At 40.5% G+C, this 27,345-nt stretch overlaps 1 protein-coding gene across 3 annotated transcripts in view; it reads left to right on the top strand.

Moving 5' to 3' along the window:
• The first annotated feature begins 485 nt into the window (after positions 1-485).
• KIF13A (kinesin family member 13A) overlaps positions 486-27,345 on the top strand; it is a 119,534-nt gene continuing 92,674 nt past the window's right edge. For all 3 annotated transcript variants that reach the window (XM_082321168.1, XM_082321169.1, XM_082321167.1), the window contains exons 1-2: positions 486-654; positions 977-1,067. In XM_082321168.1, the coding sequence (XP_082177294.1) occupies positions 600-654; positions 977-1,067 (146 nt within the window). In that variant the 5' untranslated portion in view covers positions 486-599. The remainder of the gene's footprint in view (positions 655-976; positions 1,068-27,345) is intronic.

The raw sequence follows: 27,345 nt of genomic DNA, 5'->3' as shown, positions 1-27,345 counted from the left end.
CCACCTTCCCGCCCTCACCGCCACTGCGCGGCGCGGCTCCGCGCGCATGCTCGCTCGGCGGAAGCGGCCGCCCGAGGAGGGTGGGGAGTCGTCCGCCCCCCGCCCCGCCCCCTTCCGAAGGCGCTCGGGTGTTTCCGTTCCTTTCCGGCGCCCCGGCCTTTCCCTGCCCCCTTCGCCGCTTGCCTGGGCGCCGCAATCCCGGCGGCGCGGCGGGAGGAGGCGGAAGATGGCGGTTGGGATTGGCGGGGAGGCGGCGGCAGGCGCGGCGGCGGCAGCAGCGGCGGCGGCAGCAGCGGTTATGCAAACGAGGCCGTCGGCAGCCCGCGCCAGAGCCGGTGCGGACCGCGGCTGAGGAGGGAGGCGACTGGGGCTGCGCCACCACCGCCCTCCCCGGCGCCGGACCCTCCTCCTCTCCCTCCCTCCCTCCCTCCCTCCCTCGCCGCCTCTCGCCTTCCCCGCCTGCCCCGGCCCCCCGCCCTCGCCCCGGCCCGGCATGGACGTTGGCGCTCCGCCGTGTCGCTCTGCGCGGCGCTGCGAGGCCGCGAGCCGCCGCTGCCGCTGAGCGGGGCCGCCGGCCGCTCCCGGGAGGGGGGGGAAAGATGTCGGACACCAAGGTGAAAGTTGCCGTCAGGGTCCGGCCGATGAACAGGAGAGGTAACCGGAGGGCGGCGCTGGGGAAGGGGGCGGTGGGGTCTCGGGGCGCGGAGGCGGCCGGGGGGGTGTGGGGGTGTGGGGAGGGGGCGGCACCGGGGCGCGCCTGAGGCGGGCGCGGCGCCCCCCCGCGCCCCCGGCTGCTCCCCCGGGCCGGCGGGAGGGTGAGCCCCTCACACGCACCCCCCGCCGCCCCTCGCTCAGGCAGGGCTGGGAGCCTGCCCCCGCCGAGGGGGAGCCGGCGGGGGGCGAGCTGCCCCGGCGTGCCGGGGGAAGGGGGGGTGCTCCCGCCCTGGGTACAGCCCCCCGCCGTGTCGCCTTGCAGAGCTGGACCTGAATACCAAGTGCATCGTGGAGATGGAAGGGAACCAGACTGTGCTTCACCCTCCGCCTTCCAACACCAAGCAGGGAGAAAGGTAAAAACCCAAGGCGCCGTGCCCCGAATAAAGACCCGGCCCCGGTTCCCCTGCCTCAGCCTCGCAGGCGCTTCGCCTGGCGTTGCGAGGGGAGCGGCGGGGTCCGGAGGGTCTCGCTCGGTGCCTTTCGGGGCTGCGGCGGCGGGGAGCGGGCAGGGGGCAAGCGGGCGAGGGCCAGCTCCGGCCAGGGATTGTCGCCTTGGGTTTGTGTCCCTGGGAAGTAAGGGCCAGACCTTCCTCTCCTGGCTTCCTGAGTGGAGTCGGAGGTACCCAGGTCGGGATGTGGAGAGAGGAGATTCCGACTGGCCTCCCAGGCTTAAAAGCTGATTCTTGATTAACTGCTCAAAAAAATAAGCTGTCGATTAGGTAAGGACTTAAACTGGCTGTGGATGCTGCTTTCAGAAATTTCCCTTGAGTGCAGGCTGCTAAGCACTTGATGTAACCTGTGGGGGAATAAGACGCAGAATCTGAATTTTAGGCTAGTGATGGTACTTTTTTTTTTTTTAATTTTGTTTACTAGGTTTTAACGTATTTGCATTGGAAAAGGCTGTAATTTCTAGATCCGTTATTAATTCAGTGTTGTTCTGTGAAGTAGCCTATGAGAATATGCTAAAATAATTTGAAATCTGGCATTTAGTTGTGATGCCCCAGTAAAGAATACCCTTGGAAATAATTCAAAATACCAATGCACTAGACTGTAAAAATAGATCAGAACAGGAAAAGATTTCTTTCCTTTGAGGGACTGTGGGGAAAGACAGGGAGGTGCAAAGGGAATAGTTATGTTGTATGCTTATCTCTTCAGTTACCTGTTGACTGCTCAACTTGAGTTGGTCTGTTAAATGTATTTAATGCTGAGGAGTGTGAAATCATTTGCACAGTTATAGATTTTTTTATCTGAACGCATTCCTACTACTCAAGGTTTTATTAAGAATATTTTTGATCGAGTTCATAGTAGTTATGAAGAAACTGTAGTGTGAGAACATGGGGGTTTTTCAAAGCTGGTATGTCACGCTTTTATAGTTCTCCAGCAGAAAAGGTTGAGACCTTTTCTATTTTTACATGTCCAAGATGTGAAGGTGCTTCTCGTGTTAATCCACATACTGGAGTATAGCCGTAATCACACCAGTTTAATTTAAATCCAACCTACATTGTCTTCAGAACCATTGTTGTGGCTAATGTGCTGGTCTTGAAAGATCTGTGCTTGTTTCCTGCCCCTTTCACAGATTTTTGTGTGATCTTCTACAAGTCATGCTGCCTCTGTGGGTCTTAGCATCCCATCTGTAAAATGGAAATCTTGTTTTTCTTGAGACTATTCCATTTTAGAAAGTATGGGCATTTTTTTCCTCCTGTTTATTGAAGTGTATGTATGGCCTCTGTAACAACACTGCTATAATAAGAATAATGTTAACTCTTTAAAGTGAGTGGGTATGACAGGTATAAGACATGAAATACAAATACAGTTTACAAAGCAAGAACAGAATTAAGATTTAGAAATCATTATTTCAAGAGGCTAAAGAGCCTAAGGGCCAGATGGTTTAATGAAGAGCTTGTAACGTGTGAAGTTTGCTTCTTGTGCACGTTGGCCTGCAGGTATTCAGTGAGACTGTGCAGTGACTCTCTTGTCTTTTGAGAGCTTGCGTGGCTTGTGTTTATCTGGCTTTAATACCTGTAACATGTATAAATTGTCTTACTTGGTTGGAACTGGCTTCTGGTTGTGGGCATAGAGCCTTATGGGTGAGCTGTGACGCTCGTGTGCGACCTCACCGTCGACAGCTGTGTTGGCAGGTGATAGCTGTCCTGCTTGCAGCCCACTGTGAGGCTGGAATTTGGCCGGCTGTTCCATGTGTGACTTACATGTTTGAAGCAATTGCCTGATGTGAGTGGATTGGAAATATCAGTGAGAAATACTGATCAGAAGTAACTCAACGCTAGTGCAAGCATATAGTTTGGGTGCCTTCTAAATGGCAGATGTTGCATGTAAGCTGTTGAGATGCCTAACAGACTTTCTAGTGCCTTGCGAAGGTCCTTACATTTTCTTCAGTGCTAAACTGTTGATTTCTATTTTTCACTCAAGACAAATAGTTTAATTTCTCATGATGAAGAACAAATTCTGTTCTTCTGTGTGTACGCACTATAAAATGTCTATGTAAACTGGCTCTGAATTGCTGAGTAGTTGCTGCTTGTACTTGGATTGATGCCTTGGCAGGGTTAGAGATGTCAAATGGATTTTTGGTTGTCTTTGTGTGGCGTGTTTTTATATAGCTCAACTGGATTTTTCTTTCAGAGCAAACATGTCATTGCAAAAATGATTTCACTTGTTAGGGTGATTAGTTGGTCTTTCTCTACTATATTGCATTATTTTAATATTCTGTTTAGTCTTACCTTTCCCTTTTTACATGTTATCTTTTTATATGGAAATTTCCCTTTTCTAGCTGAATGGAAGTACAAGTTTGTACTGCACTTCGGAATAAGAATAAGTAGCCTTCTAAAGCAAATTTGGTTTCTAGGGCTGCTTTTCTTAATTGAGCTGAGGCCATGAGACTATAGGGTGTGGGGGTGGAATTCAGGACCATGCTTTTTATTTGCTTTGTTCTCTTAGTTATAATTTTAAAGGTATTGATGGAATTTTCTAAAGTAAAATCAGATAACTCTCTAATAATTATAATATTATAAAATTTGCTCTCAGAAGAATATCCATGGCTAGGAAGGTCAAATTTTACTAGCTTTGCCTATTCTGTACGGAGTTTTTGAATTAAATCTAAGTTCAGATGCATGCTGTTAATCGATCTCTAGGTTTTATTAAGGATATTTCTCGAACATTTTAGATGGGCAAGTAATGATAGTTTTACAAGTGGTGAAAAAAGCCTAAAATCTCTGGCAGTGCTGTCATTTGTCCAACTGCCACTGTTGTATTGGAGGTAAAGCAATAAGTGATAACCATAAATTAGAACAAGGTTCTGACTCCATCTTCTAACTGCTAGGCAACACAGCATCTGCACCTTAACAAACACAGCTACAAAACAGTAATTGTTATTAAATACAAGTGTTCTGTCTTTTTATAAGCAGCAGACCTGCCATTCCCCACAGACACAGGACTTTTAGCGTTCTAAACTAACAAAAGAGGAAAACCAGAACGTAGTAAAACTGAACAGTCTGAGCCTGAAGGGCACAGGAAAATCTTTATCGACTGAAATAATAGGAGACAGAGTTCAGAAAGGAATGGTTTTCATTAGCTGGTATCAGGTATAATCTCCAGTGCTGGCAAAGTTTTTGTAAGTTGGTAGTTGGACTTCATACCTTTAACCCTTGTTTCACTGTTATTAGTAGCAGTGGTTTCCTTTATAGCTGCCTAAGTGTGCTTGTGTGTCGTTTCAGCTACCTCTCTCATCCATTTCCTCCCCAAAACCAATATAGATTTCCCTTTCTTCCCCAGAAGGACATCTTGTCTTTCTGGGAACCCTCTGATTTTTTTCTGTCTTCACCTGGGAATCTGAATTTCCTTTCTCAAAGTACACTCTTCCTGAAAAAATTGTTCTAACTTACAGTCTTTTAGAAATGGGTATTACATTTCAAAGCCGATTGTATACATCCTGCTGTCTTGCTATAAATGTTTGTATTTGGTTGTTGGCATTAAGGTACAGTATTAAAATGTAACTACGAGATAATTAGAGTATGGAGTTACACGCAATCCTTCAAAATATTTGAGTAATTTTTTACAATGGAAATTTCACACCTCTCTCTAGGTTTATGAAAGATTTGACTTTGTTAGGGATGTTATTTTTTAGTAGGACAGATTAGGTTTTGCCAGGTTCCTCCTCTGCTTCTGATTGTTAAAATATGCTTTCCTCCAACCTTTCCTTTCAGCTATGCTTTTTAATGCATATGGTCTGAAAAGAAAAGTTTTATTTTGGTTCCCTGACAACAGTTCTTCATGACAAGATTTTTCCTTTAGTAAGCAAAATATTTGTCTCGACAGAAATAAACAAGGAACTATGGAGATAGTAGAAGTGAAATACTATTTCAACTGTAGTTTTGACTGCAACAAAAATTCATCTGTTGGGCAATTTATTCCATTAGACCACAGTAGCTTTGTGCAAACTTTGCTTTATTAAAAATCTTGGGGCAGAAAATAAGAAAGAAATCATCAGTGTGTGCAGCTGAACTTAAAATTACCACTTCTCTCCAAAAGTATTTTTCTTGCCTGGCTTAACTCTTTTTTTTAAAAAAACATTTTATGACTTGCTTACTCTGTCTTCTTCCATCCTCATTTTGGTAACAGACAAGTAGCACCAAGGCCCAATTCTACATAGGTAAAACTCTTCTTATTGCTCTAAATTACTAAAGATTCCAGAATATATGGGGGCTTTTTTGAGTAGGTTTAAGGTCTTTAATAAAACAAATAGCTAGGAACAGATGTGTGTATGTGTGTCTATCTAGTTTTTTTAGGTCGTGATACTTTCAAAGATGAATATCTGAAGCACAGATTTCATCCTTAGGCAGCTTGTCGTAAGACTCCTGTTTCCAGAAAACAGCTATTGCTCCCCCTGCCTTGGAGGAAACAGGATTTTGGATGGTCTTTAGTACATAGTCCTACATGTGGTGGTTGTGGCACTTCATCTGTTTTGAGACGTTGCTTTGAACAACATGAGAGAAGAGCGCTGTTGTAGGGAGAGGATGCGCGTTTCTGGTAACGGTCGCTTTTTTAAACTGAAACTTGTGGAAGCTGAAATAGGACAGCTGCTAATTATTTCCATATCTGAAGGAATGATCAACGATATCATGTCTTTGATGTGTATACTTGAAATAAGCACCTGTCTGAGGTAGATCATAAAATAATAGCAGGCAGCAACTTCTTGTCTGCAGGAAATTGTAAAAGTAATCTGACTTTGACCTCTTCTGTTAACTTTCCTGTTTGACATCAATGTTCAGGATGTGAACTGTTAGCTTTGAACCTTTACAGAAGAGCTGTATTTGAATTATGAAGTGTGTGGTTGGAAAGTGGCATTTCGGAGCTGTTTTTTGCATTGCTTTAATTCATTCATGCCTCAGATGGGCCACTAGATGCAGTTCCTTGAAATCGCTGTTCTTAAATTCCATGTAATTCGAAACAAAATGAGACACAGTATTGTGGATTACGAGTTTGTGGGATGGCTCTTGGTTCTTCCTAAGGTAGCCTGAACTGTGAGTAAATGCAACATCCATTATTTTACCGTGTTTATAAGATCCAGACAGCTGTTAGGACCTTGTGCTTTGGTCTTTAAATGGCATTGCTAGAGGAAACTACCGTTGGAGGCTGTTGGGATTGTGGATAAGCAGCTAGTAGTACTTAGCTGGCAGTATTTCAGAACAAAAATAGATAAAGTGTTCGAAGAGAAGGAAAACTGTGCTTGGTATTACCATGTTTAGGCAATCATTGCTTTGTAGCCGTTCTCTTCTTTTGGACTACTGAGTATTACGTTCAAATATTTCTGAGGAGAACACAATAAAATGAGGTTCAGCTTTGAACTTTTCCAGTTTTTCTGTTTTATGATGTTGGAAATGCCCACACTGTGGAACATGAAAAGATTGGTTAAAAAGATTAGTAGGCCTTTAGACGTGCTTAGCGCCTGTGTTTAGAAGAGACAAGTATGCATGCACTTGCCTATTGCGGCAGACAGAGGTGTTTTTTGATATATGGATTACTAGTCAATACACCTTGAATATGTTGTTTATTGAAATGAATTATGAATTTTAAAAATGTGCAGCTCTTTTAAAATGGAATTTTTTTTTTGTCCTCTTCTTTGGGGAGGTCAGGACTAAAGTAAAAGCTTTATTTTTCACCTCCTTTGCCGCCTTAGTCTAAATAGTAGAGACAGCTTTCTTGTTTTGAAAACAAGATTATCTTTGCTCTGTTGTGCATCTGGTAGGTTTATTAAATGTGCGTGTAGTAAGATTTCAGACTTCTAATTAGATTCACTGTAATTTAATAGTTTAAAAAATTAAAGTTAAATGATATTTGTAAACATTGCAGTGACGCAGGTGCGGGCTACATTCAGAATACTTCAGGAAGTGCTTAAGAAGTCCCTGTTCTGCAGAACCTGAGCTCAGAGAGAAGCAGCGCACACCAGCTGCCCTGCTGTGCAGGTCTGTGCATCGAGCTGGGGTGCGAATCTTGGTACAAGGTTTTAGGTATAGAGCGAACCCCTTCTTGGTCTCAGGCCTGCAGCGCAGCATGCGCAGGCAGGCATCTGTGGTTGAGGGAGTCAACACAGTGGTACTTCTAGTAATAAGACCAGAGCTAAATCTTTAAATTGACAAACGTGCTTGTTGCTGTTGTGTTTGAGACATTACCAGATTTGAAGTCCTTCACTCCTCTACAGTTGGGTGCAGACTGAGTAGCAGTAGCTGCCTCTGGCCGTGTTGCTGGTGTCTCTTGCATGGACAGGCTGTCCTTAATGGTGGGAAAGTAGTACAGTGTCTTTGCTTATTTGGCCTGCCTTGGGCATGGTTTGAATCTATTAATGGAAACAATTACTGCCTACTATAGCGAAATGCCAGCTGCTGCAGCAATGCTGTGCAGATGCTGTTGCTTAACTGAATAACATCTCCAATTGCTCGGTTCCTTGTGTTTTGTGAGGATGTCTGTTACCAGCGGCAGAGTGTGGAGAAGGCTCTTTGAGGAAGTGTGAAAGTGTTGGCTGGAGACAGTGAATTTTACATCTTCAGTAAGTGCAGCCTACAAAGAACAGGCCCCTGCTGTGCAATGATGTGCACCACAGGACTCGGTGTCAAGTTAACTTGAGACCCGCAACACCAAGTTAACTAAAACAGTCATGCTGTTGCCTGGAAATGATGTTGCTGTGTGTCTTTTTACAAGAGACAGTAGAAGGGATATAAGCTTGTTCACTCAGTACCTGACTTTGTATGTTGATATGAAATTGGTCATCAGTTTGAGATCTGCTGGAGCTTGAGCTGCTTGTGTGCCTTTACGATCCTTCTGTGGCACGTGATGGGTGTTCACTGGGAGCTGAGGGAGGAGCTCGGTAAGTTAACAACAAGCAGACTGAAAATTTGCTGTATGAAGGTCAGTCAGAAAAATGCATTGCTGACGGGAATTGAAAATCAATGACATGAGCTCAAGATATCCGTGTCGGTGAAGAGCAGGAGTTACACAAGCTGTTTTCAATGCCATGGGAGGGTGTCCCTTTATGTTATTTCTCGTTTTTGGGGAAAAGGGAATGAATAGTTTTCTGATGCTGTTGTGCTTTGTTAGTGTTAATTAACTTCTGCAGTTCTGGCCTTTATTTTTGATAGTTGCCTTTTAATCTAAAAATAATAATTAAAAAAACCAACCCTCAGTCATCAAAACATCTGATGAAATTCATAACCATATCCTCAGCTAATGCATTCCTTAGTCATCAGCCACAACCTTTATTTGGCATTTTGTTACATTCTAAATAGAGACATCCTCAAGCATGTAAATGCTTACCAAATACATGTACATCTTCTTCGGATAATGTGAAGTTAGTGACTTGTAAGGTGCAACTTTTTCACTGGGAGGTAATCTGAATATTTTGTTTCATTTCACATAGATCACTGTAGGGCAATCTATATGGTAACAGCCCCTTGTAGTCACTAATGATTTATCATCCTGTAGTAGCTTATTTGCTATTTAAGTGCTATAACTCAGGACAAAGATTTATACCACAATTACTCTTTTGACAGATTAAGCCATGAATGTATTTTGGTGCTTATTAATGGTACAGTACTTATTTTGAGGTATACCAGTCAGCACAGCAGTGGAAAGGTGTGTCTGAAACATTGCTGTGTGCTTGTGTTAGTGCGTGGTAACTGGCATGGTTAATGATGATGCTGAAGATACGTCAAAGAGGCTCGCTGTGCACTAGCAACAGGATACGTACTTAACGGTCTGTTTCCTAGGTGCGAGCCCACGCCAAGCCCATGCTGCTGCCTCTCCATGTTCAGTAACAGCATCGATAGTAGGCTAGTACTGGCTTGCTTTGAGATTCGTGGCGTCACTGCATCTTCTTTTTGCAGTGTATGTATATTCCAAGAATTTTAAGCATTTCATAAACATGAATCAAAGCAGATGCTGTGGCTGGAATGGCATGCTTATCTCTGCATGTGTTTATGAAGATACTGTTCAATGTGTTTAAAAAAACTACCAGGATGCATTGTTAACTGTAAGCTTTCTAGAAAGTAATTTGATGCTTTGTTGTAAAAACATATTGCTGAAACTGTCAACACTTAAATATTTGTTCTGATTTTTTTTGTATTATAGGATATTTTAGACTTGCAAATAAAATGAAAAAATGTACATCGTATCCTGTTTATTGGGCTTACATTTTCTTAGTTTATTCCACAGTCTCTTTTTAAACATAAATGTCAATCCCAAGTAAGTAGTGTTCAAAAGCCTCCAGGCTAGATTAAATTTTCTTCTTCTAGTGTAAGGCTTCAAAATTCTGAATCTCTCTCTTGAGCTACTGGAATAATTTTTCTAACATTAAATACAAGTATGTGGAGCTGTCTGTTTTGCTTAATATTTCTTATATGATGACAAGGAGCAGCAGATCTTAGATAAGAAACTGCAGTACTTGATACTTCTTCCCATGTGGTTTCCACTTCTCATCTGACTTTGATTAAAATCATGTGCAGTGTAGCTGAGAAGGCCTTTCACAAATTTGATTCTTTCACAGTTGAATGAAAAAGAATTGGGTGAGGTGGAAGGGGAAGTTTGCAAAATGAATGGATTTGTACAGTGACTGGCACTAGTTGCAATGTAATTTTTAATACTTCTTTTGTAGTTGAGTTCTTATTTTGTTGATTTTTTTTTACTTCAATTTTATTTTGTAATTCAAAAGCCAAGGCTTGTTTTACAGTAGATGAGCCTTTGCTAAAGATAAGTCAACAGAGCATTCCAGTGGAGGCTCAGAGCTGGTGGAAGTTTTCTACTGGCAAAGCTACTTTATGGCCCTGAATGAGCAGCATCCTGGTCTGCTTTGGAAAGTTTCTTTGTCAGCATCTGTCGATGTGAGTTTTCTGTGTATGCAATGTGATGTAAGTCTGCAGCTCTCCAGACTTGTTTTGGCTCAGTAGTGCCACCTCCCTGAATGATGCAAGTCCAAAGCCTTTTGATATTTTTTGGTATTTTTTCCTTCCTGTCATACCATGTTGTCATTCCCTATTTTGAGATGTTTCTAAATTTCCTTTAGACTTGAAATGTGTTTTCAGATAATTTTGTCCAATAAAATCAGGCTGAAACAGAAATTGGCCATTTGGTAAAATAAAGAAATGTTTCTGTATTCACTATAGGCAGCTGAAGACATTAATACATTACTTATGTATCCTGTGAATGCTCAGCAAGAAGTAATTGAGTTTGAGTATGTTTTTTAAAGAGAACTTTGCAGTTATCTGAACTTTGCAGGGAGTAAGAGGAGAAACCAGTTGCGGTCTTCCTGCACTTTGCCGTTGTACTGTATTGGGATAAAAAAGATGGTTCTGAAGGTGGTGTTAGAAGTGTATCATGGAACATCATCCCAGCACTCAGGTTTTGCTGTTTTGGAGCTTCTTACCGTGACCACAGCGGATATGCTGTTCTGAAACAAACTGTCTAGAAAACAATCTGCTATTTTCCATATTGCCCATTACCTTTAAAAAGAAGAAAGTTTTGAATAGTTCTCATTCTTCTGGTGTTAATCTAATCCTTGTACCTGCATTCTTGATTGGAGTGCCCTTCAGAAATGCTGCTTCAGTGTCTACAGAGAAACTGGCGCACAAGGAAACGCAAAAGATGGCTTGTTAATGGATTTGCTGCTGACATGGTAGAATACAGGGAAAGGATACTTGGGGGCCAGGACTGGAAGGATAACGAAAGGCAAGAGAGAGGTATGGAAATGGATACCCAACAACATGATGAAACTCCTCAAAGCACATGTTGGAGGAAGACAAAACAAGCAAACAGCAAAACCCAACAGCATCCAATAAGCTTTTTTCCATCCTACTGAAAATGCGGATGAGAAACTGCCATTCTCTGGGGTGGTACTACAGTCGTCTTGTGTGTTCTGGTTGAGATCCAAGTTGAAAACAAAAAGGAAAATCAGTTCTTGTAAACAGACCATTGAACACTGGACAGCTTGCCCTGTAGTTTCCTTGTCAGGAGCTTCCAAGTCCTTAGCATGTTTATTGTTTGAGGTGTTTATAACATTGCAGCTAAGTTCATGTCATATTCCTAATTTTCATTGCATAGTTGTAACTCATATTTTAACACTGAATTTTTACTGTTTATTAAACGTTTGTCATGATTGAGAATCTGTGTAAATTGGCTATGAAATAATCCACTTGGAAACACTTGTGTGTCCATCAGAAGGACAATGAAACTGTGTATGAAGATGCAACATGTAAGTGTTCTCCTAAGGTCTCTTTCAATGGAACAGTATCTTGAATTTTTTTAATAAATTCAGTAGATGTTCTGTCCCTCTCAGCATCCCAGTTCCATGGTTGGATTTCCCCTTACTGTCAGAAGTACTGTGTACTGAAGGAGGGGGATGTCTCGCTTCCCCGTGGTGAAAGTTAGAAGTTAGCTCTTGCAAGTTGTTTTCAGGTGCTCAACAGGACATAGTGGATGAGTACTGAACCTGGATAGGCAGAAGTCTAATCTCTCCTCTCTTGTTTAATTGCTCTTTGGGGCAGCCTACATCCTCTCAAGTAGTTTTTGAAGTCTCAGTTTTGCAGATGTGAATGTGGCGATGGGAAGCTTTTTTCCAGAAATACTAATGGTATGCAAGCTTTGTGCCCTTGGCGTAATCTATCCCTACTGCCATCTACACTTACAGGTAGAAGCTTTGCATATGCTTCAAGGAATGTGGTGTACCTTTATTTGAAATTTCAGAATGGCATCTTGCAACTTTGTACTAGTTTAAACCCAGAAATGCAGATCTGCAGCATTGGGCTGACTGAATGCCCTTAGTGTTTTGCAATGCTCATGTGTTTTCTGAATTATGGTTCTTCTGGTGCATGGTCTGACCCATATTATTGGTTGCTATTTGAGAATTTCTTACCTGAATAAAGAAGAAAGCAATGGCTTATGTGCAAGATTGATCAAATAGACTTTGAAAATATTCTTGCACTCACATGACCAAGGTGTAAAATGAGTTTTATAAAAATCTCTCCAAACCAAGTCAATCTGTCATCCTTTGTCAGGAAGGGTGTTGTAGGATGACTTCTGGAGTATCTCACAGTTTAAACGCTTATGGTATCTGCATCTTCATCATGGTTCAGAAAAGACGGAGGCGAGTGAGTCATGTAAGTGACCTCTTGCCTGCTTGACTTTGCTGTGATTAAAAAGGGAAAGTAAATGCTAGGTCTCTGTCTGCGGACTTTGAAATGTTATGTTATAAAATGGAATTGCAGAACTGAATTTTGAGGGAGGAATTTTTCATCAGCAGTGTATATAAATGAGAGAAAATAGAAATACTAATGATGACGTGCAGTTGTTACGTAGGAAAAGAAAAACTAAATTAGCTAATTTTCTTGTTTGCAAGAAACATTTAGGAGTCTGACAATACGTTGACTGGTAGCTGTAATGAGCAATACCAGAGTTCGGTGAGCTCAAGGTGAGTGTTTGATTAGACTAGGAAACTTGCACGTTGTTTCCAAATAATAGTGGAGAAGCTTTGTACTTGAAATACTTTCATAATTATCATTCTACTTTGCATCCAAAATAGAAGGCAAGTTATAGATTCCCTACAGAACTTTTGCTCTAAATGGAAGGAGCAAAGGGTGGTATGTGGTTTTGGTTGTTGTTTTTGTCGTACAGTTCTAGATTGGGTAATTCATGATTTTTTTTAAAAATTGTGTTACTTTTGTTGTTGTTGTTGTTGTTCTCTCCCTCTAGCTGTTCCTGCATATGAGGCAGGTCACTTCTTTGCCCCAGTACTGTTTATCTAAGAGCATTTGAAATGGGATGCTTGCCTTAGCTGTGGCTTCTCTTGTAGCAGGTCTTTCTACTCAGGTCTCAGTTTGCAGATGTAGTAGATGAAAATAAATTGAACTGGTCTGGAGTTACTAATCAAACAACATGACTTTTAGCCATTTTTGGAGTAGAATGGCTGTTTAAGCAAAAAGGAAACAGTTGGCTCCTTATTACATTGAAAATGGTTGAGAATTGAGTGCTGCTGCTGACTTTCATTTAAAATATTAGTAATGATGGTCAAAGTGGGAAAGCTACACTGAAAAATTAATGTGATAAACTTTGTGAATAATTTTGAACTTTATTCTGTATTTGTCAAACCTGAATTTTGTTCGCAGTATTGCTGCTCATCTACTTTGCTCCTTCACGTTCTTATCCTGATATTACTAACCAAAAACTGCCGACCTCAGTAGCATTTGCCTTCTTGGATCGCTATTTAATGTAATGCTTGTCAGGGTTTGGAACCTGTGTACCCTTTCATATGACTTTTCATGGTGTTTCAGACTGAGTCTTTCTTCCCTAATATATGACTTCTCATTCTCTTCTAAGGATTTTTGTCAACTTTTTGAGAGACCATATGTAATTCTACTTTTTCTTCTAGCTTGTTTTGTGTAACTCTATTCACTATGCAGGCAGATCTCTAGGTAGGTCATTTAGGCTGTGGGTTATTTATGACAGCGATAATTAGCTGAGTTGCAGCTCCTGAAACAGAAGAACTGCGTCTCAGTGTTGTGGAAGTTTAGCTGATAAGCTTTGCAGGGCCTCACCTCCTCCCATGCAGAACTAGGTCAGAAGTCTCAACGCTGGACTCCCACAGCCTGCTTGCACAGTGCGAATACCAGGTGTTCACCAAGGCTTCGTTAGCCTGTGCTGTACCTGGTGTTCGTGGCTGTCCTCATGAACTTGGAAATGGGAGGAGGTGGCGGTGACGGAGTCAAGAGCAATGCCGGTGATCGGGAAGGGCAAAAAGTAGGTGGGTGTGAGCGTCCGCTACTGTCTCACTAGGTCAGATGCAGTGCAGGATGAGCGCATGTTCAGGTCATGAGGCCAAGCTGATGGGCGTCTCGTAAAACTCAGAGTGCAGGGCCTCGCTGTACAGAGGTAACTGACTCCACAGTGCTGATTTGGTGTTTGGGAGTGTCTGCAACATGCTCCCAAGTGTACACTCTCTTATCTGGGGTTTTTCGTTGTCAAGAGTGTTTCAGCCTATGCTCATTGTGAGTAGTAGAGCTGACTGCAGATAACAACACAGATGGTAATAAATGGAACTATAAGGCTGTGTATGAACACGTTAAGTCTAAATTTAAAGTACTTCATTAAATATTAGAAACAAAGTAGTTGAAAAACTTTACTGAAAAGTGGGGTAAAACTCCCAGTTTGATTTAAGTACACCTATTGACCTTACTGATTGAGCTGAATGTTTAAATTTAAAGCATGGGTATTTGCCGTACCAGGAAAAGCATGACTTGCGCACACTTCTTATCCCAGTGCAGAAACCTAGATCTCCCTTTTAACTGCCTCTGAACAGATGCCAGCATGGGCCACAGACTGTACTGCAGTCTCTGGGTTAGCGTGCAGATGTCTGGGCCCAGTAGCCAAGGTTGACTTATCAGCGTGCAGGCTCTTTAAACATACACAGCTAATCTTTATACTAAACCTCACCATTTCTGTGCAAGCATATCCATAGATAAAGCTTATGCCTTTCTCTGTTCTTCTCCAATTTAACTTCCCTCTTCTTCTACTTTTCATCCTCCTGACCTTCTGCCTGCATTCTGCCATGCTCTTTAAAGATACTATTTAAAGTGTTATCTGCAGAAATGATGGGGTTTCAGAATAGAGATTGAGTGCTGTTAGCAACTCCTGGCAGCACTCTGCTGCTTATTTTAAATGGGAAGCTTTGATTACATTTAATCGTCTGCTGTTGGTGTGGTAGCATGTGTGTGTTGCTCGTGTCTCAGCTCCTTTGCTTTCTGTGCCTCGCTCTTCTGAGTAACTTACCTTGTAGTACTCACTGACAGTTGGTTGTGACCAACTGCTTTGTATTTGTATTTCTGTGTGCTAAGTGTTAAATCTCTCTCCTGTTCTGAAACTTGCCAGTGCTGGCAGCTTGATTTTGTTGTAAGATGACTATGTTTTCTCATGTAGAGTTTGGTTGGGTTTTTTTTCTGCTCCATTAAGGCAAATCTTATGAGGGAATAATTTTTCTTTTTTCGCAATGCAACTGTGCTTAGCATGCTGCTGCTGAATGGGAGCTAAAACACTCAGCTAGACCCCAGTGAATTTCTGCAGGGTGATACAGACTCTCATGTTCTCAAACTCTCCCTCCCTTAACTTGGAGTGCTCCTTTGCTCACTGTAGCCAGGCTGGGGCTGTGCGTTCCTTTGGTACCTAATCAGGTGCTCTTCACCACGTGAAAGTGTCCATGCACCTTCTCTATTTTTAGACATTGGCTTGTCTCTTTGCCACTCTCTTGCTTTGTTTTGTGCCTGAGCTAATAAAAGCCTAGCTGGACTCAGCATCTGCTTTTTGTCTGCACAATAAACCTGCCACATGGATAAAATTCTTACAGGTAATGGCAGTGGGAAGATATTTCAAACAACTTCTACCTTTCAGTATAATAATACAGTAGTGTTCCACTCTCTGTAAACAAATGTTCATAAAATGAATTCTGGCTAAAAAACATGGCTCTGCAGTCTGAGATCACAGCTCAAAAAACATTTTGAGGGGATAACACCATTGGCTGCAAGGCGAGGAGGGGAAAAAGATTCAGGGAGGACTTAAATAAGAATGAATGATTTTTCAAGAAAGAAGGATTATCATATCTTTAAAATATTTGAGCTGTAGATAGACTTTGGGCTATTGGAGTAAAATTCTATTGAGAATACCTCATATTGTTTGAACACGTCACATTTTAAATGTAAAAGTGTATCTGGTGAGAAGCAAATTGTTTAAGGAAATGACTATTTTCTGACAGTGGTACACTGTGCAGGCTGCCGGTCAGAGTTCAGGGTGCCTCCACTTGTGTATTTTGTAAAGATTCCTGCGTGATGATGTCTGCCATCAGTAAATGTAAGAGTTACATACTGTAGGAAGTCAGTTTGGGAAGGTGATTATGATGACTGGCAATCTTTGACTAAACTGTTTCAAAAATTTGGTAGCAAAGTTGCTTAGTTCATAAGTATGGCCTTTAAACTATGGTAAGATCTGAAAAGATGCAAAACCAAATTTTTGTTAATAATTATAGCCCTCTGGAATTTTAGAGGCTAGATTCTTAATCTCCTTATTTCCTCTTGTCAGTTAATTGTGCCTGTATTGTCCATCACCATCGCTCTTGGAACTTAACATCTGTTGTTGTGTTGGAAAGGAGTGGACCTGTCAACCTTTCCCATAGCAGCTTTGAGTACAAGAATAGTAATTTTGCTACCAAAGTCAGCGTGTTGCTACAAATTCACTGGGCGAGTTCTGTGGAGAGAGAAGTTGTTGATCTCAGGTAGACAGTTTTCGGAGCAGAATTATCTGTAAGCTGATCTGCTAGGTGCCTATTCCAAGCACATTACTCTGCTTTCATGCAGAGCAATACATGGAATAAATTGATGAGCAGAGGTTTAGTGAAGCATGTGAAAGGAGTTACAGAAGTAGTTGGGCTGGGCACGCTTCTGTGAACTGCTGGGTTTTTGGGAAATGGGACAGGCTTGAGTTGGAAACTGAAATAGATTTTTTTTTTTAATGCTTCTTTTAAAGTTACATTTTAAACTGTTTTTGGTATCAAAGGCTTAAAAAACTTAAATACTTCTTTTCAGAGTTGTTAAGTTTACAGGTCAAAAACAAAAAAGAAGAATCCAGAGACTTTAGTAAGCAAATGTAATAGTAAGTTAGACATCCCTGTAGGTTATATACAAGTTTTGATTTCAAAAGATTGTAAAAACAGCACTTTTTTTTTTTTTTAATATTTGATATAATGTTTTTGAAGTAGAGACATCAAATAGCTCCTATTTTCTGTCCCTTTCTAGAATTGCCTTTTCTGAGCACTCAGTTCTCTGGTGAACTCAAAGGCAGGTGAAGAATAATCAGATCTGAGCATGTTCTTGCTGTCAGAAGGATATTTTTCATCATATTCCCCGTTTCCTTGAACAAAGTATTCCAGCTGTCTTTATTCAGTAAAGATACCATCAATTACAAGTAATTAATAGGGCAAATCAGATTATGATCTGTGGGTTTTCTTTTTGAGAGGTAAGATGATTAAAATGTCTATTGTAGTCTAATAATTCCCCGTATGGCAGATCTGACCTGAAGTTCTGTTTCTGAGGAAGAAAAACGTATTGTGGATGCTTTGTCATGTTGAACATTAGAGTTCAGAAGATCGAGATATGAATGAGTGCTGGAATTCAACAAAAAATGTGTTCAAAATTGTCCTAATCATTTATACCTTACACACTAGAATATCTTTCACATAACCTTGAAATATGAAACATAGCATTTCAAAGGGGTTAAAATAATTGGTCAAAGTGGCAATGAAATGGCAAACCTTTCATCATGCAGCTCCTCCAAATGTATTGCAGGAGTATAAGGGAGAACATATCCCATCTACTTAATTCTTTTTTGGCAACCTGGAAAGGTAAAACACTGTATTCTCTCCAGAATAAATTCAGTTCACAAATTGCTTCAGGAGACTTGTCTGGTAGGCACGGATCAGCTATCCAATAAGGTTTTTTCCTGACACTCTTCTTACTGCAGCATGTTAATAGTAATGAGTATAAAATAGACCTTTTTCAGGGAATAGGTAACAGCTAATTTTGATTATACAGCTGTAGATTTTTAATTTACACATGACTGGAAGGAAGCCTGGGCCTCCAAGCTATTTTATGCATCAGTGCTAAACTTAAAATGTAAAGCTGCCAAAAGGAGCAAGTAGCAAAAAAGTAAAAAAACAAAACCAACAAAAACCAAAACAAAACCCAACCAAACAAAAACCAACAAACCAACCAAAAGCAAAAATTCCACGTGTGTGTGAGCTGTCTTAAGTGTCTGTGGGCCAGGCAAACTTTGCTACCTTGCAATTGCTGTTTCCAGCTACTGTGGTTCAGCTGATTCTTGCTAACTTCATTAAGTCTGAGCTTATTCATAGTATTGAGATACAGAGAATTAATGGCTGTTTACAACCATTACTATACAACATAAAATAAATTATGCAGAGATAATATCTGTGAAGGAAATATTCTTTGAAGGCAGTTTATGCACTGAGCACTAGGTTTGCATAGTGTTAAATCTTTAAATTTGTGTAAAAGGGAGCCTTCCTCCTCCTCACCCATTTCTGTTGATTGGTTTTGGATGTCTGTAGTTCATGCGGCCTCCTATTTTAATAAGATGATCATGACAGCTCCCCAAATCATGATACAGAGATTTAATACTAGACTCTTTTATTGGAGTTCTCCATTGTTAAAATCCCAGCTTTGCTCTTTTATTGACTGATCACATTTTGTGTTGATGTCTTATAAAAATCTGACGTAGTGACTTCAGATCAAAGCTGCTGTCTGTCTTGGAGTTGTTCAGGTTATAGTGTGTCAGTGTTGGGAGCGTGGTCATTTAAGTTGAGCATTAGGGAATCTATGAATGAAAGCTGGCAAGTTTGATTAGTCCTCTGGTAGTGGTGTTGCCTTCCTTCAGTTTCCATACCTACAAAATAAGGTACACTACTGGTTTTCAGACTGCACTGCACCTCTGTGGGCAAGGCATGTAGAAAGAGCCATCAAGCACATAAGTTTTAACTCACATTTTTTTGTGGTGTTAGTAGGAATATTTTAGGGGGGTGGGGAAGATGCATTTTTAGAAGGCATTGCAATGGATCATCATGGGAGAGGGTCAGTCCTTAATTTCAGTGCAGATTTATCAGACAGTTTGATGTAGTAGCTTAGATGTAAATGTTTGTGATAATTGGAAGTTATAAAATCAGATGAGGTGGCTCTTTAGTATCTTTATCAACATAGATTCTTAAACCTAGCCACAAAAATTCCCTGTATTTAACTGTACTGTCTTATAATTGTTAGTGTATTAAAAACTAGTAAAACCATTCTGATTTCATAATAGGAAAAGGAAGACCTTTAAAAAATGAAGATAGAGAAGAATCAATATTAGTTTAACTTTCATTTAATAAAAAGCACACAATCTGACCCTTGCTTTTGGTTTGTGGCATATTTTCAAAGGCTGAAAGATCTTTACTGATTAGTGTCTTTACCACTTTTAGGAAATTTTTCACTTCCCTACTATATATTCCAGTTGTTCCTGTGCAGTATTAACCTTACAAATCAGTTGTGAAGGGGGAACAAAATGCTGACAAACCTAACGTGATGCATGAGGTATGGGTTACTAAATAGAAATACATGAAGAAAATTGAAAGACAACATTACTTTTAGCAAAAGTTTTACCTATTCCTTCTGAATGATACCTTTTTCTACATAGTCCATGTGAGGTGCGGTGCTGGTGAATTCCTTGGGTTGATGGGAGGTCAGATTACTTTGGCATAGTAGCTAAATCTCTCCTGTGCACCTTCTTTCTTCTGGCTTCCTACAGTGAAATGCTGCCTAACTTACTGAGGACTGAAGGTTTCAGGCTTTTTCTGCAGAAGAGTGAGCAAATCTGTAGACAACTAAGTTAGACTGGATGAACAGCTGACCTTGAACTTGAGTATGATGAGGTAGTGCTTTGCACATCAGCTGAAGTGATGTCAGAAGTTACTACCCTTCAGCTGTTTAATACTGTGCCCTGAGAGTTAATTTCAGTGTTAAGTAGTTCTCCTCTTGACAAAGAGGTGCTTAATAGCATTTCAATTCGTTTTTTTCAAGTGTGATACTTATAAAATGTTTTAATTAAAAATATTACAAAAATAGGTATTTTAGTTTTGCTAATGGTAAATTAACAACTTCACAGATATTTAATAACATGAACAGAATGTACCAAAGACTAGTAGCTAAAAGCTCAAGTCCAGTGGAGGGGGGGCAGAAGTGCACAGTTACTTAATTATTGGAAGAAACTGCTAAAGGAAAGAAAGAATGTAGCCGCAAACTTGAGGAAACAAGATAGGTCTTTCTTTCTGCCTTTGACCATCTCGTGTTTCCTCTTCTTTACGGATTATCTGGTGGGTGAGATAAGTCAGCCTCCTTTCTGAAATGTGGAAGGCTTTGACCTTCTGCTGCTGTGGAAAAAGCCGGATGGTGGTTGCCGTCCTCTGGGTTTCTGGTGTCACAGAAAATGTCTTTTGTCTTCAAACCCTGTGCTACGAACTACACCTCCAGCCTTTTCTTTCTTTAATACTATGTCTCAAGGTGCTGGTGGGGTGGGTATTGGCAAATCAGGAGGAGTATAGTATGAAAATTAAAAAATGAACAGTTTCATCTGAGTCACAAAATGGGATTTAATAGGTTCGAGAGGAAGTATGTGATAATACATTTTGGTAACAATCAAATGTAAGATGGTTAATTAACCTTTTTTCATTGTCCATGTCTATCAGCTAGGACCACCTTCTTTTAACAGTAGCTTTTTCTTTGGTACTTGTCTGCCCTGGGTATTTGGGCTCAACAGTTTACTGAAAGATCAAAATCAGAAATTACTTAGAAATACGGTGAATTGATGCCTCGTGCAGGCAGAAGAAGGTTGACCACTCTGAGACAAGTACTGCTTTGGACAGAAGCTGTAGAAGGACAAAACTTAGAAGAGCATTATGGATTATGAGTTGTGTCTAGAGGGTTTGTTACAAAATGTGTAGATGAGGAAGAAGAGTAGTTTAGTTTTTGGGGGAGCATGACAGAGTCAAGAGCTGGTGACAGTTCACAAGAGAATATCTACTGCACGTGTGCATTTAATAAATAAGATAAAGTTGCACATACTCAATTAAACTGTTCAAGTTGTGTTTCCTTGGTTTTGGTGCTTACTGATGCCTACAGTAACATTGCTGTGACATCAGGGAGAAGGGAGGACGGAAAGCCCACTAAAATTGTGGTTAAATTTAATTTTTAGTATCTCCCGGATCATAGTCCCAGAATTCTGCAATTTGCAAGCAGGGAAACATAAAATTCCCCAGTGTGTATTTAAGATGATGGATTGCTTGAGTGTTCTCCAGTAGTTTGTCTCTTGTCTGCTTAAAATGTAAAAGGACATGTAAAATCTTAATCAGTATTCAATTAAGTATCGTTTGAGAGACAGAAAAACTCCTTCCTGAACACTTGCTTCAGAGGTGCTTATTTTCCGACTGCCTCTTGAAGCATTAGGGATACCTCAGATTTTAGAAATTTATTTCCGTTTGTATACAGAAAACAGCATATTGTCTTGATGTAGCAGCTTTTCCTTTTTTTAAGTCATTTTAGCCCAGTTGATAGACACATTTGAAAAAAAGAAGTAATTGTAATGCTTTTTTTTTTTAATGGTGAAAAGGTTCTCAGATGTGTAGTCACTTCTCTGAGATAAGCAGAAACTTCGCTATGCAAGGCTGCTGTTAATGAGCTTGACTTTTATTATTGCCAGCTGAATGAGAGGCTCAAAGCAGCTAACAGAATTTTATATTAGTCTTATACCAGCTGGAGTCAGCACAGATGGCAGTAACAGTTTCCATCACTGGGCAAAGATAAATGGCTGCTCTGTTGTAAACATGGAGGACAGTTGAATAGAAATCCCAAGTAACACATTTGCTACTATTTATTAAGATGTGTTGAGTATCTGGAAGACCAAGTCCCGAAGCAAACAATGTTAAATTTCTGTGAACTTCATTATTATGGACAACTCTGATGTTAAGAAAAAGCACCTTTTAAATAATGAACTTACTTCCAGAAGACAGAGAAGTGAAGTGTTTGTAACGGGATGAGGAGTAATGGATCAGATGGTGTGTGTGTGCAGTTACAGTAAATTAGAATCATCTGTGTCTTGGATTTGGAGGAAAAAATGGAGGCTGAATTGTTGGGGAAATGTTTTCTTTTTCTTCAGCTTGTGGCAGAGGTGGAGAATAGAGGCAACATCTCACACAGGGGCTGCAGGAGATTGCAAACAGAATGGTCAGTGTTTAGCATTGGAAGAAAAAAATCCTGTGATGCAAATTGAAGCTTAGATCAGGTGATTTAGTTGGAATTGGGTCAGAAGGCACTGGTTTCTGTTGGGAAGGGAAAATTGCTGTAAATCCCTTATCACAATTTTCTGAGATTATGGAAGTAATTTGCGGTAATGAAGAATAGACAGCTTTTAAAATCTCTCCAAGAATTGATTTGCAAAAAAAAAAAAAAAAAATCATGAAAGTAACTTGTCTGTTTTGGCTTTCCCTGAATGCAAAAACATTTGAAATGTGTTCTCTGAAGAAATGCATCTGCTTGTGAGTTGGTTTTTTTGAAGTTTATTCCATTTCTTTTTCCCCCCCTCTAAGACATGAGAAAGTAGGCCTTTTTAGTCATGCTTTATGCTCTTACTAAGTTTGGAGGTTTTGTATTGTATATTTTGTATCTTTGCCCTATTTAGCACCTTGATATTTTTGTTCAGCATTGTTTTAGATCCACAGATAATACCATCAATTCAAATAACTTTCTGTACCTGGTGGTGAGACAGCTGTGCAGAAAAGATTCTTTTCTTTTATCTTTGAAAAGTGAGTAATGAAGTGAATAATAAAGATATACAAAAGTGACTAGCATAGAAACAGTAGTAACTCATTAAAAAAAAAAAAACCTCCAGACTTAACTATTTTTTTCAGTTATGGCATGGAGGAGAAGAAACCATAAAATAATTGCTTTGACTGTGGAGCTCTTTGCAGGATGTGGGTAAAGGAAACAATCGAGCAAGACTTGGAGAGCAAAGATGGGCTTTTTCCTTGTTCCCTGCCAAAAGCATCACTGAGCCTTTCCTTTGCAGTAGAGCAACATTCAGAAGCTCTAGCACCTCGTGCAGCCCTACAGGTGAAATGGAGTAAGCGTATATATTTGGTACGGCTTTGAATTACAGTTGTTCACATAAGGTGTTAATGGTTCGGATGACATCTTGGAAGAATATTTCTAAGGTTGAGGTGTTTGAGAATTCTTAGCAATTCTCCCACTGTTAATAATCTAGTGTTGCTGTTGGCAATGAAAGAAGAGTGAAGGTAGGCTGGGTACAGGTGTGTCTGCTGCTGTTGGGTGACAGGGACACTCAAGGCTCTGTCTAATGTTGCCACGTTGTGCCTGCCTTCTGGAGGAGAGTTACTGTGAAGGGGTTAAATTCTAATTTTGGTTTTATGTTCCAGGCTGTGCCAGGTTTTGGTACCAAGGTGAGGTGTGAGAACAGTCATCTTTCACTCAGCGAACTCTGGGGTACACTTCACTATGGCTTCCTGGGGACAACCTGGATCTGACCATGAAAGTACAACGGGGAGTCGCAGATTGCTAAAGGATAGTCAGTGTATAGAGTACGCTTTTTTCTTTTGTGATCCCCCCCCCCCCCCCCCCCCCTTCTTCTCCCCCCCTTTCCTTCATGTGGGAGATGTGTTTCTGGAAGAGTGATGAGGAGAAGAAAAACTGTTTCGAGACAGCTCTTTAAATGGACCATATAATTATTTTTTTTGAAAACAAGCTTAGAGAGATTTTTAGGTTTGTAAAAATCTACTTTTAAGCTGCTCATTTAGTTGGAAAATGCTATTTCACCCAGATCTTCCTGTATTCTTTTCCGTGCTACTGCCTCCTCAAATTAAAACATACACTTCCAAAATTGCTCTTGCAGTCATTTGCTTATATGCCCCTCTGAAAGCTTAACTAGGAGCTAGCTATTCATATGGCAGTAACAATAGGTTTACTTTAGATATATTAAACTACTGTCTAGGACTAGCAATGGATGGATTTTATTCCTTCTTTGCAAAATTAGTGACCAAGATACCAAGTTTACCAAGGGTGCTGTCATTTGTCTATTGTAGTTTTTTTATCCTAAACCATGAAATTGATAAAATGGGACTTTAAAGTTCATGCTGGTTTGGGACCTGATACGGCATATGAAATTTCATTGCTTTTTGCAGTCCTATGGTTTTGTAGATAGACGCCTGTCTACATTGGAAGACTGCACAATAGGGTAAAAGTACCATTAGAAGCAGAAATAATGCTGCGTGTCCATGCTCGTTGTACTATTCAGAATTTAGATATTTTCCTGAAGTTATCTGTTGTTTGTTTCTCTACCTTTTAAACAGAGAAATGAACAATCTCTTCTTTCTGGCCTTTGATTAGCATAGTAAATAAACTTAAGTTGCATCACTTGTTTATACAGGTCTTAATCGAGACATTTTTCACAGCTTTCCTCCATTTGCACAGAGCATCCCTTTTACCGTAATTCAGTGTTGTGTTTGACCTGAAGTATGAAGCTCTCGTGGGAACAAAAGGTCTGGAGGATTGTTCAAGGACTGGTTTGCTTTTGAAGCAGGATTCCTGGTTAGCTTTCATGCCAATAGTTAGACGATGCCAATAAGGAAACAATTGCTTTTGCTGATAATGGTTCCTTCAAATGCTTGTTTGGGGGTGTTCCTTCAGGAGGAAGGCGTGTGCTTTGATGGAGATTATTACGGCATATTTCTATCACTGTTTTACTGAGGAAAATCTTTTGGGAAAATATTAATCGTCTGCGAGGTATTACTACAGTATAAGAAAGAAAAGCTCCTCTCCTGTGCCTCACATATTTAGACAATGCTGACTGTGCAGTTTTTGTGTTGTTTGTGCTGTGGGTTAATCATTAATGTGTAGTGTGTATATATATATATATATATATATATATGTAACATGCCCCGGGACACAGACACATGAGGCGGTTAACCCATGGCGTTTCAAGCTCTCTGTTTTGAAAGATTGCAGGCACCTTGTGAAACCCCTAAAGGTGATTTGTCTGTAGATATCGGACTAAGTATATCTCTGGATGAATTCAGGCTGCACTTCTCGTTCTTAAGTTCCTGCCTTTCAAGGCACAATCCTCTGTTTCTCATATTTCTGACAGTGTCTGGTTTGCATATACACCTTAGTTAGACCTTACCCTTTCTGCTCTGGATTCATAAAGCGTTATGTCTTTTAAGTTCTTGGGAAATCTGGTAGCCAAATACTGAAGGATGATGAGTCTAGCCAGCCATTGGATTATCATTCATGTTACTGCAACTCTAAGTGCTGTGTTATAGTAGCTTTTTCTGCTTTGTTCTGATACATTATGTATTTTCCCTGTGGAACAGACCAGATGATTTACACGTCCTTTTCAGATATTTTGGGGAAAAAATATTCTCTCACCTTGTATTTCTTTAATATTGATCTAAAGTCTGATCCCATTATATGAAACTCTCTATACTTGCATATCCAGACAGATCCAGTTGCTTCTTTGGCCTAAACAGATTTACGCTGAATTTCCCATCAAGATCACTGGTGGGTTACAGAGCTCTCCTGCGCACACCCTTATCTTCTGTTCATCACATCTGACTGGACTGTTGCTCTGGAAACCGTTGTAATGTCACAAGTGACTTCATTATGATTAAATGAGGGGAAAAAAACAGAACAAAAGAGCACATTCCCATTTCAACGTGCAACTTGGAAACTGAAACTGTCTCACATACTTTCTCTGTATTTCAGGGCACTTTTTTGTAACAGGACACAGATCTGTCCTGCTAGTCAGGAATAAAATTATAATTTGAAATTGCTATTATTTATTTCCTTTAAATAGAATCTGTAATTGACCAATGTAGTTACAAGGATAGCTCTTTCAGACTCTATTAAAAGCTGTGCATGGATCTGTCAAAAAAGAACCAATTAGTATTTACACTTATCTTTGTCCCTCACAGAGACTTAATTCGTTGTCTTAAAGACTGAGAATGCTTTAATTTCCAATTATATCTGGGATTATTTTCTGTTTATCTCTAGTATCTGTATAATATTTGAGTTTCTGAAGCAGGTCTGTAACTGCGCCGAAACAGAAGATTATAAAAATGTGCCAGGATGCTGCAAAATTATTTGGCACTGGCTCAGGATTGTTACTGATCTAAAAGGATTTCTGTCTTTCATGGTTACTTATGTGTTTGTGGTTTGTTTTTTTTTTTTTTTTTTCTCCTCAGTTCACACTTAATAGCTTGTCTGTTAAGTTTAAATCTTTAATGCTGTATTGTTAATAAATAAAACTTATTAATGACTAAAAAAGTGGAATACAGAGTTATGGTTTTCTAGACCCGTCTTTTTTTCCCTTTAACTCTCTAGAAGTTGCTTGCTGAAGGTTACCCAGTCTCTAGTTGTCTAAACAGCAAACTCTTGTACCCATACAGCTTGCATTCAAAAATGTGTAGTGGTTGGGAGTCAGATCAGTGATTCTTGCTTGAAGGTGAGAGGGAGGAGATCAGTAGCTCTGCAGGGGTGCCACTGCTCCCTGGCACGATGGTGTGGTGCCTTTGCAGTGCTGGTTGGATGTCCAGTTAATTAACCCTGACAGTCTCACTGGTCCTCGGCTGCGGGTCTGGGTTACTCACTGGTTTCTGTAGTAGCGCGGTGTGCTGGTGCTTCGCTGGGAATCTCTCCAGAACTAGTTTCTGAGCTGTGGCAGCCCGTCCTTGTTCTGGGTCTTACAATAAAGGGGGCTGCCTGCTGCTTGCTGAGGGATGTGCGTTCATCTGCGTCAGCACTCGGAGCGCTCCTTGCTCTCCTGCTTCTGTGCGGAGGTGAAATCAGAAATAGGTCTGCAAAAGTTTAAGAAGGCTTGGCATATACATTTCCGTTAAGACTTTAGAGTTAATGCCAAAGCTGAGGGACATGCATACAAGGAGAACTGATTTCAGTCATGTTGCTCCCAGGAGCAGCTTGATAGGCGCCACCAAAAATTAAGATAATGAGTTTGGGACACGTGTTTAAATCCATCTTTTTTTTTTCTCCTTCATTCGACTGACTTTTTTATTGTTACTGGTTTGTCACAGCGAATGAAGTAGTTGACCTGTGGGACAGTGTAACAGAAGTGGCTGAAGTATAGAAAGTAAGTGGGGTGGAGCATGCTGCAGAGACACAAGAGTAGTTTTTTCTTTGGCTATATCCATATGAATATGGACAAATAGCAAATATGCTAAAATGGACATTTGCAGCCATTGAAAGTATTAATGACTTCAAATTTTATCAGGTAAATGTAATTTTCTTCCCTAACAGTGTCTTCCTTTTTTGGCAAAGCAAAATGAGTAAGCCTATCCTGAGTAATACATGAATTATCTTTTCCATTATCTCTCAGGAAGTTCTGATTGTTTCTGAAACCTTGCGTACTACTGATCTGCTACCTGAGGAATGTGTCCACTCCCTCTATTGTATAAATATGTGGTGTAGCCAT

The sequence above is a fragment of the Platalea leucorodia genome (genome assembly GCF_965183815.1).
Source record: "Platalea leucorodia genome assembly, chromosome: 1".
Taxonomy (NCBI): Eukaryota; Metazoa; Chordata; class Aves; order Pelecaniformes; family Threskiornithidae; genus Platalea; species Platalea leucorodia.
Note: the sequence above shows the minus strand (reverse complement) of the source record. Positions and strands in the feature narration are given on the sequence as shown.